The 15,346-nt window shown below is 57.5% G+C and overlaps 1 protein-coding gene across 1 annotated transcript in view; it reads left to right on the top strand.

The window, feature by feature from the left end:
* Nucleotides 1–15,346, top strand: part of ADCY3 (adenylate cyclase 3) — an 80,341-nt gene that overhangs the window by 52,655 nt on the left and 12,340 nt on the right. The window contains exons 3-10 of the mRNA XM_082672220.1: nucleotides 5,808–5,938; nucleotides 6,330–6,441; nucleotides 6,600–6,727; nucleotides 8,021–8,179; nucleotides 8,946–9,123; nucleotides 13,006–13,125; nucleotides 14,720–14,862; nucleotides 15,022–15,183. Coding sequence (XP_082528346.1) covers nucleotides 5,808–5,938; nucleotides 6,330–6,441; nucleotides 6,600–6,727; nucleotides 8,021–8,179; nucleotides 8,946–9,123; nucleotides 13,006–13,125; nucleotides 14,720–14,862; nucleotides 15,022–15,183 — 1,133 coding nt within the window. The remainder of the gene's footprint in view (nucleotides 1–5,807; nucleotides 5,939–6,329; nucleotides 6,442–6,599; nucleotides 6,728–8,020; nucleotides 8,180–8,945; nucleotides 9,124–13,005; nucleotides 13,126–14,719; nucleotides 14,863–15,021; nucleotides 15,184–15,346) is intronic.

The following is a 15,346-nucleotide window of genomic DNA, read 5'->3' as shown; positions in this document are numbered from 1 at the left end:
GCAGCTTTGGGGTGACCCAGCATCTCAGGGCCCTCATGGTTGGTCACGTCCAGAACCCACTGTCAGTCACTGAGGCAGAGCTCTCAGCATCGGCCCCCTTCTCCTCCTCCCCTCGGCCTGTGGGGAAAGGGGAGTGGGCTCAGGGCAGTCTCCTGGCCTGCCCAGCACTGAGCCCAGGCCTCCCCTGCGTCCGCCCCAGCAGCACCCTCCCCCTCCTTCTCTGCTGAGCATCAGGAAGAGTCCCAGCAGCGGCCCTGGCCTGGCCTGCTCTCCCCGGTGCCCCGCTGTGGTCTGGTGGGCCTGGGCCAGCGCGCTGAGGCACCCACAGAGGACCCGCCGCCCCACACAACAGCACAGGGACGGGGCTCAGCCCCAGGGGAGCCGTGTTGTCAGGTCTTTACTAGATAAGATTTGGGCACTTCTGTTTCTTCACATTCATAGCAGAACAACGTCCGGTGCAGGTGAGAGAGTTAGAGTGTGAAAAGTACGTCTTTTGGTGGAGAAAAACCCACCAGTTCCATCGGTCAGGGAGCCCTGGGTCCACGTTCCGGGTCTGCCACTATGGCCGAGGAACCGGGACAATCTACCTAACCCTCCACACCTCGATTTGGGCGCCCGCAAGGTGGAGGCAATATGACGTGTTCGTGAAAATACTGGGTAGGTGAGAACGTTTTAGGGAAGAAGAGGGACGGTCTTGATACTGGTCGTTAGTGTCCACGTGCCTGGCGACTTGCTGTGCTTCTGAGAACTGCAGAAAGAAGCCAGCCCAGGGCGCCGGTTCTATCGCGTGGCTCCCTAAGAGAGGGCCGCTGCCTCCTTCCCGTTTCACCGGGGGCTGTGGTCTCCTGCTTGCTTCGCACCTGACCGTCAGCCTCCTTTCTCAGGTTAGAGCCAAGCAGATGTGGGAGTCTGGAGGCAGCTCAGTGGCCTTGCAGGGACGGTCCATTTCTAAGAAAGCTGGTAGTTACAGACAAGCTGGGGTCAGGGTCACAGCTGGAGGCAACAGGAAGTTTTGTGTTTATTTCCAGTTTAAAACATACTTTAAAAAAGAAGCAGCAGCAGTATAACAACCATATAGCAATTTTGAAAAGCATGTAAAGTTTTCTGTTAATTCCGTCTCTCACATTGTTACCCTTTTCTCTCTTGCATTTATCCTTCTGCCATTATTTCGATGCATGTGCATCCGGCGTCACCTTCACAGAATACAATTTCATGTCTTGCTTTTCTCTCTCATCATTTTCTTGTAACAGTTTTCACCAATATCATTTTTAAGGTTGCATAATCTTCCATCCAGAGGATGTGTCACAGTCTAATTAGCCATTTTCTGGGCATTTGGGCTGCTTATAGTTTTTTCCACAAGTGTAAGTGATGCTGCATTAAAGTTCTTACACATAAATCTTATTTCTTCTGGATTATTTCTGTTGGATAAATTCCCAGAAGAGCCATTAATGGGTCAGAGGCTTAGAACATTCTTATGACTCCCAAAACATATAGCAACTGCTATGTTAGCGAGAGCAGGCTCTGCCTGTCTGCTGGGGAGACCAAGACACATCCCCCAGCTCTGGGCCCCGAGGATGCCCTGGGTGGCTCCTGTCCTGTCCACCCCTGTGCCCTCTGTGGGACCCGCCAGGCAAGTGCACTTGGATCCCAGCCTCCTTCCTTCTTCAAGGACATGGATGAGGGAGGTTGGGGTCTTCAGCCCAACTCTGAGGATGGATGTTAAGGATCCTCTGTGTGTGTGTGAGGATTTTTCTAGAAGATCCATCATTAGCATCATACACTCTTAAAAGAGGCCAGGATCCGGGAATGAGTTGAGGATCTCTGAAATGTAAGGGCAAACAAGGTCAGCATCAGTAGAGACACTGGTATGAAGTGGGTGTAGGTAAGGAAGGGGATGAGCACACCTGGGCAGGGCCGGAGGCTCTGCAGAGGTGGCAGGTGGGTGAGGAGGGGCCGTTCCAGAGAGAGGGACGCCAGAGCAGAGAAAAGCAAATAGTCCTGCTTGTCTACCCAGGAGGGGCCACCGAGGAAATCAGGGGGAGCTGGGGCCAGGAAGGCAGGTGGGTGTCACGGGGAGGAGGCCTCAGTGCCGCGGAGAAGCACGCGGGTGGGGAGCCATCCATGGGTGTGAAGTTCAGAAGTGGAAGGGGGAGGGGAGCAGAGCCTGGCTGTCACCAAGGTCCTGGGGTTGCGACGTGGGCCCGGCCCCTCCTTCGCTGCCCACTCGGCCACTTTCTTGCCCCTGCCCTCCACCTACTAGAATGTTCTTTCCTGTCCAGTCCTGTGGCAGCTGCCTGTTGCATTTTTTTCTCATCTGACAAATTGTTCTTTTTTCTGTGTACGCCTACTTCTTATTTAAGACTCGTCTTATCAGAGTGACTTAAGGTGGACTCTGCCTGCTAACCTTTTGAGGTTGACCATAGGGTTTCCGTACACCCCACAGGTCAATTGGTAGCCTTCATTTACAACCACAGCTGCTTTCTTGTTATTTGAAAATTTGACATTTAAGGGTTATCTGCTTTCAGAACTCGTCTATTCTCTCTTTTTTTAAAAAAACATTTATTTATTTGGCTGCGCCAGGTCTTAGTTACGACATGCAGGCTTTTTAGTTGCGGCTTGCCAGCTTCTTAGTTGCGGCACCCGGGCTCCTTAGTTGTGGCATGCATGCGGGATCTAGTTCCCTGACCAGGAATCAGTCGGGCCCCCTGCATTGGGAGTGCGGAGTCTTAACTACTGGACTATCAGGGAAGTCCCAGAACTCATCTCTTCTCCTGCAAAAAGTTACAGAATCACGTGATGCAAAAAGTGAAAATCCCCCACGTGGCACCCCCAGAGATAAGCTCATGGCCTCCGCGCTCTGTGGACCTCCAAGGCACCTGGGTTCTGGGTGTCAGGGCTGCCCTGCTTTGTGCTTCCGCTGCTGCCTTTATCCTGCCCTTGTTGACAGTACTGGAGCCCAGGCCGTGCTAGGATAGGGCAGTGCGGGTTGCCTCCGGGGAGGCCCATTTTGTTTCCAGGGAAATTGGGCCACGGGCACCTCACAGGGTTGGATTGCATTCTGATGTCCCCAAGGTTCCCAGGGAGCCGAATGGCTTTTCTGGGAGGACAGAGTTCTGTGGAAGAGCCTGAGGGGGGCGTGGGAGAGGCCTGCCTGTGGCAGGGGTGGCTGCTGAGACAGGCCCCGCCGCGCTGTGACTTTCCTGCTCCTCGGTGTCCCGTGGCCCCCCTCTGCTCTTCCCAGCCTGGCAGGCCCTGCCCACGCCCCTCACGTGTCTGCCTCTTCCCTGCGTTGGCACGTATCCCGCATGCACGTTGAGGGGAGAAAGGCTGAGATGCGCGTGGAAGGCAGGATCCCTCTTGGTGTCCCCTTATCATCCTGTCTGGACCAGACAGAGCTCACAGGGCCTGGCCGAGGGACCAAAACGTTTCCTGCTGACCCTGACGTCCCTCTGGAGCTCTTCATCGATAATCTATGGCCAGCTTGGAAGCCCCAGGGGACCTTTAGACCTTGTCTTTCTGAGACACCTTCTGTCTCAGTGCCTCAGTGACACTTCACATCAAGTGACACGAGAACAGCTAACGTACATGGAGCACTTGCCACGCGTGGACACCGTTTTAAGTGCTTTATGGTAACGAGTCGCTCAGCCCTCCTGTTTTACGGGCGAGGACACCAGGGCACGGGGAAGTTTAATGATGGCCTGGTATCGCGCGGCGAGTGTCAGGGCTCGGGTCTGAGCCAGGCGATCGGACCCTGTCCCTGCCAGCCTGGCACGGGCAGGGCCGCAAGTGGGGTGGGCTGGGACCCCTGGGATTCCTGCCCCAGCCCTCACTGCTGCCCCTCAGCCCCGTCTCCTTCTCCCGCTCAGGACCCCAGCAGCTCTCTCCACAGGCCACCCTTGAGAGCAGGCAGGGCCTCGTGTTTCTGGCTTTTCTTGAAAATCCTCCCGGAGGCTCGTCTTCTTCCCAAGCTGAGAGCTTTGCCAGGGCAGCGGCTTTGCCCCCTGCTCTGCTTGGGCTGCAGGGCCCCCAGAGGCTCGGTTGCTGCTTCCCGGGCTCGGGTGGAGCCAGGCAGGGTGCACTGGGGTCATTTTGGCTTCTCATTCCTGAGCTGTAATGGTGCCACCCGCAAGGTTCTTAACAGTGGAAGAGACATTGCTGTGGAAATGGGAGGGTAACAGGAATAACCACTGTCCGTGCTTCAGGCTAGAGCCAGCGTCAGGCATGCTGAGCAGAGGGGCCACCTTGTTACAGTGGTATTCACCGCAAGAAAGAGGATTGGTTCTCCCTGTGAGAACAGAGATAGGGCACAGGGACCTACCTCCCTGTGTGATGGCGAGCAGGTGGGGGCTCCTGGCCTGCAGACCTTCCTAGGAGGAGGAGGGAGGGGCCACGCCTACAGCTGAGCCGTCTTCTCCAGGGGAGCTGAGGCCCCAGTCCTCTGGCTCAGTGGGGACAGAGGCCCAGGGACGACGCCAGACTCTTGGGGGCCTCTTGGCCACGTCCACCAGAGGAGAGGAGTCGACCTCTACACCTCAGGCTCCTACCCCAGAGCAGGTGTGTCTGAAAGGCAGGTAGAGCTGGGTTTTCTGGCCTCAGGGCCCACTGAGTCCAGGCCCGTGGCGGAGGTGTGTCCCCGCTCCTGTACCGCTGGGCTGGCATCACTGCCGAGGCCTGGGACCTGCAGCCTGAGTTTCACTGTGGTCCCTGACCCCTGGTCAGACCCCAGGTGCTGAGGACACGGGTCTTAGTTTTCTGGCCACCCCTCCTGCCCCAGGTAGCTCCTGGCCCTAGGTCACTGGACACAGCACTCCCGGATCCGCGCGCCCCACCCGTCCCCTCCTCCCCTTTCAGCGGCTGACCCTGCAGCACGGGCCTGGTCACCCGGAACTGCTCCACCCCGGGGTCCAAGGCTGCGACCTCCAGCCACATCTCTTGTTCCCCCAGCCTCCTCTGCCTCCTTCTGCACCCACACTTCTCCCAGGCTGACCTCACTTCCCGCTGCCTCATCCCACGGGCCTCGGTTTAGTCGCCTCCCCGCCATTAGCGCGGTTCTCTTGCTCCCTTGCCGTTTCCATCCTGCAGACCTGCACCTGAGGTTCTCCCTCAGCCTCTCCCACCGTCCTCCAGCGGGCACCACCGTCACCTCCCTCCCCTCCCGGGGGCACAGGGCGGTTCCTTCCCGACAAGTTGCCGCTGCCTGCGTTTCCCCCTCCTCTGACCCACCCTCCAGCACCCCCGCCGTCACTTGTCTCCTCTCTCCTGTTCTGCTGCTGGGTCTGACCCGCGGCTTCTGAGCCGCCAAGCATCTGCCTGCAGGGCGTCCCTGCACGGGGCCCTCCAAGGCACCTCCTGGACTCACTCGTCTTTGTAGCCTGGCGCCTGGCGTGGTACCTGGCACGTCGTAGGTCTCCAGTCACGTTGAATCTGGATTCTCGAGTGATGGCCCTGTGCAACGTGGGGTGGGCCACACAGAAGCCCTGCCCTCAAGGGCACACGTAGGCACTGTCACCCTTCCTGTGGTATTGGGGGTGCCTTGGAGGCACAGAGCCAAGCCTGGGGTTCTTCACGGGTTTCTGAGCTCTGTCCGCGCTCTGAAGGTGCTCAGGTCACGGTGCTGAGTCTGCTCAGGGCAGGAGGCGGCCTGTCCTGGGCCTCCGGCTGCTTCCCAGTGAGGGGTGTGCACCGCAAGGTCTCTGCGGAGGGTCGCCTGGCTCCTGGCTGACACCTGTCACCAGGATAAGGGCGTTTCTTCTCAGAGTGTCCGCGCCTGCCCCTGCCCTCCCCACTCAGTGTCTCCTCCCCCACAGGAGAACCTTATGCTTTCCATCCTGCCCAAACACGTGGCAGACGAGATGCTGAAGGACATGAAGAAGGACGAGAGCCAGAAGGACCAGCAGCAGTTCAACACCATGTACATGTACCGCCACGAGAATGTCAGGTGCGCCGGCTACAGGCCTGGGCTCCGAGCGCAGGCCGGGGGCTTTGGGGGGGTCGGCGGAGCACTGCGGGGTTCGAGAGTCTTCCCGGGCCCTGGAAACACGGCCACCCCACAGTGTGAGCCTCAGCCCCCGCAGGGGCCGCCTTGCTGCCAGGTGTTGGGGCCGAGACGGGTCCCGTGGTCCAGGCCCGTCATTGTACAGACGCCACCCGCGAGATAAGCTAAACGCCGGAGCCCTGAGTGCGCCCGGCACGTGCCAGGGTCTCACCACTTCGGGGCTCGAGCGGGGACCTGGCCGCCTGAGGGCTGGAGCGGGAGCTGGCGGTGGGCAGCGTGGAGCCCGGCACGCCGCCTGGGTCCTCACCACCGGGGCCTGCCTCCCCCTCCGCAGCATCCTCTTTGCCGACATCGTGGGCTTCACCCAGCTGTCTTCAGCCTGCAGCGCCCAGGAGCTCGTGAAGCTCCTCAACGAGCTCTTCGCCCGCTTCGACAAGCTGGCGGCCGTAAGTGCCCTGACCCTCGCCCAGCCCTCCGGGGAGGGGTGGGGGGCGCCTTCCCCTCCTCCTCCGGCTCCCAGGACTTCCGCCCACCTATCCGTCCTCTGCTTTCTTTGCCCCTCACCCCCCCTTGCCGAGGAGGGACTCAGGACCTGCCCTTTCAGAAATACCACCAGCTGCGGATTAAGATTCTGGGCGACTGTTACTACTGCATCTGTGGGCTGCCTGACTACCGGGAGGACCACGCCGTCTGCTCCATCCTCATGGGGCTCGCCATGGTGGAGGCCATCTCGTAAGTGGGGGGAGCGTGGGTCCCGGCTCCGGCACCAGCACGCCTGCCGCGCTGCTCTGTCTCGGTGGGCCCTGTGCGTCCCGAGGCCCCGAGCCGGGCTCGTCAGGGGATGAGGCGGGTGCGGCATGGTCAGTCCCAGGCTCTGGGAAGTCGGGCTAGGCTTACCTTCCTCACCGCTGAGGGAAACTGCAGCCTCCAAGGGATTCTTTCTAGCTTTAGTCCACGCTAGTTTTTTCTGCTGGAAGGTGCAGTCATCATGAAATTCTGCCACCTTCCATTTGCTTTCTTTTCCTCCCAAGTGTCCCCCCCCATCTCTTCTCTCCGTGTTTTCTCATCATGACCCCCCAGGACAGATAGGCTCAGAGATCTCCATGCCCATCTCTTGGATCAGGAAGCCCGAGTACAGCAGTAAAGTGACTGTTGAGGTCACGAGGTGTTTGGGCAGCAGAGATGGGACTGGAACCCTGGCTTCTGAGCTCCGGCCAAGGCTCCTGCCTGCACCACTGTGAGCCTCTAGGGTGGTGAACTCTGCCTCCCTGGCTCTTCCCCACTGCTGTCACTGCGCCTGTGGGCTTGGAGGTCCCTGGGGGGGGGGTGTTGCTCCTTGCCGTGGACTCAAGGCCTCTGGTGGGCCCTGGGTGGTATCAGCCCCCACAGGCCCCTTGCTGAGTCCAGGAGTTGGGCGTGTGCTTCCCCACCGTCTCCAAGGGGGTGGTTTTGCATTTTTACTGTCTTCCAGGGTAAAGCCCCTCTAGGATTGGCTGGAAAGAAGCAGATGCTGCCTTTCCCCTGGGGCCATAGTTCAGGATTTAGAGACTCTTACCTCTACTCCCATCACTGTTGGGCAAAGTGCTGAAATTCGTGTTTGTCTCCTCCTGGAGATCTCAAGCAAGGAGCTCTTCCCCTCTGCACACACAGCACGTAGTGCAGGGCCTGGCACACAGTAGGCGCTCAGTGCAGGTCAGCTGCACAAATGAGTAAACGGATGGCTGGGAGAGGACAGCTGGAGGTCCCCCAGGGGCAGAGGGTCTCTGCTGTTTCCTGCCCCTCCATCACCACCCCGAGTCACACTGGCCTGTGGTTGCTGAGTCTGGCCTTGGCCACTGCCTGCTGTAGCCCCAGCTGTGGGTGGCTCAGATGTGGGCAGAAAGCAGTGGGGGCAGCCTGTAGGCCCTGTAGCCTGGAGGGGAGGAAGGCTGTGCAGAATGCCTCCCACTGGGGGGCTGGGGAGGGGGCTGGCCACCTGGCTGTGGGCAGGCCTGACCCCTCCTCCTTTCTGTGTGTACCTGGCAGGTATGTACGGGAGAAGACGAAGACTGGGGTGGACATGCGAGTCGGGGTGCACACAGGCACCGTGCTGGGGGGTGTCCTGGGCCAGAAGCGCTGGCAGTACGACGTGTGGTCCACAGATGTCACCGTGGCCAACAAGATGGAGGCCGGCGGCATCCCCGGGTGAGCGCGTGTTCCTTCCCGGGGCCAGGGGAGGGGACCGTCCCATCCATCTCAGGGTTGTGGCCCAGACGAGGGATAGGGGGCCTCGAGGAAGCAGCCCTTCGCACCCAGGAGCAGTGTTCTTCTTCCAGCGCCTGCCTCCTGGGCCTTTCCTGCCCGGGGCTCTGCAGGAGTCTGTCCTCCTGCCCCATTTACCCTCTGCGGGGCCTCGGGGCTCTGAGGTCAGGGCTGGACTCCTTCCGTGCGCAGGTCACCCCGAAGGGCACTGTTACAGCGAGAGTCTCCTAACAGGCTCTAAGGCACCTGCACATCTTTCCTGAGTTCTTTACAGACTCGGCCAGTCAGGTGCAGGCTCCACCCTCAGGGTGGACCAAGGATGCGGTGAAACCCTCCCCGCCTGGGTCAGGGGGCTTCTCTCGGAGGCAGTGACAGTTCTCTCCCTGGTGGTGACTCCCCAGAAACGGGCTATTACCCCCTGACAGCAGGTGTTGCAGCGGAGAATCACACCAGGTGGATGATAACCAGGCCTTCCGACCTTAGTGTTCAGAGCAGACTTCAAATCCCTCATCTCATTTGATACCCTCAGCAGCCTGAGGACAAACTGTCTCATGGATTGAAGCTGAGGCTCAGAGAAGGGGAGGTGCCGGGCTGCCTACGCAGCCACTTAGCGCCAGGACTTGCCCGTCACCGCTCCGCCTCTGTCCCCGGGGGTAGGGTGGGGGCTGCCACGGGGCCTGTGCTCAGGGCCCCTCTCGCCGGAACCCAGGCGTGTGCACATCTCCCAGAGCACCATGGACTGCCTGAAAGGCGAGTTCGACGTGGAGCCAGGCGATGGGGGCAGCCGCTGTGATTACCTGGATGAGAAGGGCATCGAAACCTACCTCATCATTGCGTCCAAGCCAGAGGTGAAGAGGACAGCTGCCCAAAATGGCCTCAGCGGCTCGGTGAGTCCTCCACCCACCCCCTGGGCCGGCGGGGAGGGAAAGGCAGGGATTGGAGGTGAGACTGTAGAAGAGTTGGCAGGACTGTGAGAGGTCCCGCTAGCTGCTGAGTGCTGGAGCAAAGGGTAGTACGAGGTGCATGTTTCGTGCCCGGTGTGAAGTCTGAGCTACAGTGAATGCTCTAAAGAACTCAGGAAAGTAGGGGGCTGTCCTGCAGGAAATTAGGAAATGTCACGGCGGGAAGTGGAGCCCCATGAGATGAGACTTGACCTGGTCACAGAATTATCGAGTCTTCATATTTTAAGAGTGCTAGGGGACTTCCCTGGTGGCGCAGTGGTTAAGAATCCGCCTGCCAGCGCAGGGGACACGGGTTCGAGCCCTGGTCCGGGAAGATCCCATACACCGCGGAGCAACGAAGCCCGCGAGCCACAACTACTGAGCCCGCGGGCCACAACTACTGAAGTCCGCGCGCCTAGAGCCCACGCTCTGCAACAAGAGAAGCCACCACAACGAGAAGCCCGCGTACCGCAACGAAGAGTAGCCCCCGCTCGCCGCAACTAGAGAAAGCCTGCGTGCAGCAACGAAGACCCAACGCAGCCAAAAATAAATAAATAAATTTATTCTTTAAAAAAAGAGTGCTACATGCACAACTTCAGTATGTTCACTGGAACAAATGAACAGTGCACCTTCTAAGCTATTCTACAAGATGGTGATCGACAACAGTTTGAGAAATCAGCTACCTTTGTGAAGTGACAGAACATTTACCATTTCTGGCAAAAAACGTTTTTAGTACATTTAAAAATGCTGTTCCTTTAAAAAAATTACCCACAAATTTGGTTGTACTGGTGACCACCTTGAAGTCATAGGGCAGCAGTCAAACGTATCTTTGTGACAACCACACGCATTCCTGTTCGTTCTGATCTTGCATTTTCTCATTTTATTTAATCAACCCTTGCATGGTGCGTCATTTGACTCAGGAGTTGTTCTTGGCACCTGACACCCCCGGGAGGGTTACGGATGGGGCCCTGGCAGCAGTGTCTTTACGAAGCTGGTGTGCAGGAGTCATTATTCAGTTTTCCAATTAGAGAAAAGTGGAGTTCGTGGACGTGTAGCTTAAAATACTAGCACAGAGGCTCTGGGTGAGTAGGAGTGGGGCCGGGCTGTGGGCTGTTGAGCCCCGTGGCCTGGGTGCTGCCACACAGGACAGGAGCACAGGCGACAGCTTCCAATGAACGGGAGTTAGACTTCTTCGTAAATCCTCCATCAGACAAATGAGGGGGCCCATTTCTCATGGAAACGTGGGCGCTGTTCCCTTCAAAACTAATTTTCCTGACGTTTTGGGGCAATCCGGGTTTTTAGTGTGTTGTAAAGTTGACTTTTAACTGTTTCTTAGTGCCCCTACCTAAAAAACGTAGATGTCGCAAAGTGGAAAAGCTGGGTTAAAGGTTCTGTACGTTGAAAGTTTAACCCATGTGCCTGCTACTTACCTCCTGCCACCCTGCCTGTGCCCGTGCTGACTCTTTCCTCACTTTTTTTCTTCGTTCAGTTGAAAGATGAACCCACAGTATCTTATTGTTTGAATCGCGTTTCTTTAGTTATTAGTAAGACTGGACACTTGTAACATGGTTGTCAGTCTGGTGATTTTCTTCTGTGAATTGCATATTCATATCTAAGCTTTGAGGGCTTTTTCCGCCTCTGGTTTGTAGACGCTTTTTGTTTGTTAGAGAGCTGAACCTTCTGTTCTACTGTGCTCATCAGCTGTGTATCAAGCATCCGCTTCGTGCCCAGCACTGTGACGCATCTGTCTCGGGGAGCTTAGAAGTTGAGCTGCTGTAGATTATACCAGTCGTCTTCCCTATAAGGCGCTGCAGCAACTGTCAGCCCCCAGTGTGAGTTAAGTGAACAACTTAACGCCATTATCATAAGCCCATGTGATTAGCTCAGTAATTGTTTAAGATGTCTCCAACTCAAGATGTGCTCTGAGAAGGCCATGTCAGCAAATCACCAAACCTGCTCAGCAGTCAGTCAGAAGTAGTCAAGGGCAGAGATAAACGCGTGAATGATGTGTGAGTGATAATGGGAAGCAGTAGGGAAAGTGGTGACGGCGGCTTCCCTGGGCCTCATAGGAGCAAATACCATTCCATCTGCAGAAGCCTCTCCCCGGGGTTTAGCTGAACAAAGTGAGAAGGAGGAGAGTGTGAGGGGAATTGTCACAGTGGATCCTTTCCAAAGTGTTAAAAAGACACCTCCCATCTATACTGACCTTGCTGTTAGTCTCATTCAGTTGTTTTTTGTTTGTTTGTTTTATTTTTTTGCGGTACGCGGGCCTCTCACTGTTGTGGCCTCTCCCGTTGTGGAACACAGGCTCCGGACGTGCAGGCTCAGCGGCCATGGCTCACGGGCCCAGCCGCTCCGCGGCATGTGGGATCTTCCCAGACCGGGGCACAAACCCGTGTCCCCTGCATCGGCAGGCGGACTCTCAGCCAGTGCGCCACCAGGGAAGCCCTCATTCAGTTGTTTTAAATGCCATCTCCGACAACTCCCAAATTGAGATCTCAGCCCCAACCGGCATCCCTGCACTAAACTTGCAGCCACGTGTGCATCTCCATCTGTGTATATAACAGTCCAAAGCTGAGCTCCTGATCTCTCTACCCTAAAACCCGCTCTTCCTCAGTCTTCCCCGTCTCAATCAGTGGCAACTCTGTTCTTTTCACTGCTCAGCCCCAAACCTTTGGAGACATCCTGACCCCCCTCTACAATCCATGAGCCCCTCCCTGCAAGCTATAGCTCTCGCCCCACTCTCCTCACACCCTGGCAACCGCCGTCTCGTCCGAGCCATCTCATGCCTGGGTCAGCGCAGTGGTCTCCCAGTCTGTCGCCCTGCTCTGCCCCCCCTCCACGTCTCCACACAGCAGCCAGAGTGATCCTGCTGGGGTGTTAGGTGAAATCATGTCACACACACATACCCCCCTCCACCCCGCACTGCCCGCTCCACACCCTCCTTCGGTCCCCATCTCAGAGGAAGAGCCAAAGTCCCCTGAGGTCAGGAACCCCATCCAGCAGGTCCTCACCGCCCCGCCCCTTTCACTCACTGGCCTTGGGCAGCGCCGCCCTCCTGGCTGCTGCTCAGACACTCCGGGCCTCCAGCCCGCTCCGGGCTTCCGCCTGCTGGAACCCGTCCTTGAGAGCCGCGTGATGTGCTCCGGGTCTTCATGGAAATGTCATCTTCATGGTGACACCTCCCCCACTCCCCTTACCGTCACTCCCCAGCAATCCCTGTGTCCCTTGCCTACACCTCTCCAGATCACTGCTCTCTGACCTTCTGTAATCATTTACTGCTTTACTTCGCTGATGTCCGGCCGTCCTCTCTAGAAGGTGGGCTCTGAGGTTAGAACATTCTGTGTCCCCAGGAGTTACAACAGTTCCTGTCACACAGTAGGTACCCAGTAAATACTTGGTAAATGAATGAATGAGCTGTTTTCCTGTATAAAGCAGTATTTTTCCTTGACAGAGTAAATTAAATGATCATTGGGGAAATTGGTTTATGGAATTTATTCAGACTTTTGGAAGGCATTTGACAGGGCTCGACCCCAGAAAAGATCTCTGTGAATCACTGTGTCACTGAGTTACTGTTTTAAAAATAGGAGTTGGAACAATAGGGTCTTTCTCTGCTTAGAAAAGTTGTAATACTAGAAATGGATACTAGAAAATTACAGCGTTTTAAAATTGATGGTCTAGAGAAGGAACTGAATAGTGAGATTTCCAAGGTTAGAAGGTCTCTGAACTCTGGTGGGAAGATTCCAGAATGAGAGCAGCCCAACCCCACGCTGGGTGGGCATCTGGCAGTGCCTGGGGGCTCCTGACGACCACTCCCTTCTGCTGCAGGCTCTGCTGAACGGAGCGCCACCTTCCTCAAAGCCCGGCTCCCCTGCCCTCATTGAGACCAAGGAGCCCAACGGGAGCATCCACACCAGCGGCTCCACGTCCGAGGAGCCAGATGCCCAGGTACGTGCGGGGCGAGGCCCGGGATGGCCTGGCCCCTAGCCTGGCCTCTGTCTTCGGTGGCTGTGTAACCTTGGGCTGGTCACCGCCCCGCCCCCTGACCTCACTGTCTCCTCGTCAGTTACATGGGGTGGAGGTGGCTGAGGTCAGAAGAGGTGCTCACTTCCGAGGCCTTGTCTGGCTCCCGTGTCCCAGAATCCTAGAGATCTGAGGGCAGTGAGGACCCCCACGGAAATTTCTCTAGGATCCAGAGCTGTTTCAGAAGTGACACTAGAGGGCTGGGCTCACCTCTCTGGCTAGGTCCAAACCCCACAAGTCCTGTGCACGGATGAGGGGTTTCCAAAGGAATGAACAGGATGCCCCCTGAGGATGGGGTGCACCTTGGGAGAGCGTCCAGGATCCATCCACTACTAAAGAGCTTCCTGAGTCTATCCACGGACAGAGGCCAGTGCTGAGACGGGTCTCGGCCTCGCGGAGGCTGCCGTGAGCTGGTCGGCCACACCGCTGGTCTCGCTGCAGGGGAGACAGAACTGCCCCGTGCCTGTAGATCACGTGCTGGAAGACAAGGGTAGAGGGCTGAAGATAAACTGGGTTTTCCATGAGCACCACAGCACTCAGTAGCTTTTCCCTGTTGTGAGTTTCTTGATGGAAAGTGTTAATACAGACTCAGTGTAACTCACTCACAAGAAGGACGCAGAGGCTTAGCGGCCGGAGATTTTCTTTCCTCACAATTAGCCAGTGTCGCACTGCTCCCGAAACGCTTCAGGGACAGAGGTTCCTGGTACTGGAACGGAACGTCCACAGCATGTTACAGAGAAGAAAATTGGGGCTGGGGGGACATGGATTATACGGGGTCAGACTCAACCAGCAGCACACCTGAGCTTAAGCCCAGGGTATCTGGATTCCGGCTTCCAGACACACGCTTAGACCCGTGCAGACAGCGCTAGCCCGTTCCCAGTTGTTATTTGGGCTGATGGCTGTGTGACCATAGTCTGGATTCATGTGTTTGGAGCGGAGGCTTTTCCTTCTTGACCAGGAATGAAAATGGTAGGGGGTACCCCAGTCCTACACCCCACTAGCAATAAGGATGTTATTTTCTCTCCGTAGCTTTCCCCCTCAGGTCTTCCTCCCCCAAATGAGCCAGGTCTGAGCTCCTTTAAGAGCGCCCTTAAGCGTAGGGTGGGGGGTCTTCTACATCCCCAAGGATGCCGAAGGGTGTGGCTGTGTGACACCCCCATCCTCGTAGCAGGAGGTGCCAGGACCCCGCTGACCCAGCAGCAGCCTCAAATTCCAGGTCTCCCACTCGGGCGCCCGGTGGCTGCTCCCCACGCCGCCGTTAGTGGGCGATCACTGCAGAGCTTCTGTTAGGGGCCCCAGGGCCTGGGACCTGGAGTCCCAGGGAAACCAGGAAGGACTGCAGCACGGAGCCACGTGACAGCACAGGGAAGACTTTTCCCGAGAAATGATCTTGAGACTCAAGGGGCTGGTGCTCGTGTGATCCCTTTAGTTCCCCTTCCCCCCAACACCACCCTGTCTTTCCCCAACTTCTCCCCCCTCCATCCCGCCTGCCCCCCAACTCTGCCACACTGCCTTGCAGGCTGACAACCCCTCGTTCCCCAACCCTCGCCGGAGGCTGCGGCTTCAGGACCTGGCCGATCGCGTGGTGGACGCCTCCGAGGATGAGCACGAGCTCAACCAGCTGCTCAACGAGGCCCTGCTGGAGCGGGAGTCCGCCCAGGTGTAAGTGGCCCCTCAGGCAGCTGGCCCCTTGCCCTTGGCACGTGCCTTGTCTGGCCCCAGCGTGGGGTCCAGGAAGTCAGTCATCGTAAATACGGCCCCTTCCTGGCGGGCAGAGACAGATGTGATGTTTGCATCTCATAGGGCTTGTTTGCACTGCAGAGTGAAGAAGAGAAACACCTTCTTCCTGTCCATGCGGTTCATGGACCGCGAGATGGAAACCCGCTACTCGGTGGAGAAGGAGAAGCAGAGTGGGGCCGCCTTCAGCTGTTCCTGTGTCGTCCTGCTCTGCACCGCCCTGGTTGAGATTCTCATCGACCCCTGGTGAGGGAGGGGCAGGGCAGGCCCTGACAGCCAGGGGAGGGTGGAAGGTGACGAGCTTCCTAGGCCAGAGGCCTGCGGGGTGTGGGCCTCAGCTGGAGCCTGACGCAGGGGCGCAGGCTCTGTTCCTTGCCCCCCATCCCCCGGAGCAGCCCCCGGGAATGCT

This window comes from Grampus griseus (genome assembly GCF_964374135.1).
Source record: "Grampus griseus genome assembly, chromosome: 15".
Lineage (NCBI taxonomy): Eukaryota > Metazoa > Chordata > Mammalia > Artiodactyla > Delphinidae > Grampus > Grampus griseus.
The sequence above is the reverse complement of the archived record's forward strand: the minus strand, read 5'-3'. Positions and strand labels throughout refer to the sequence as shown.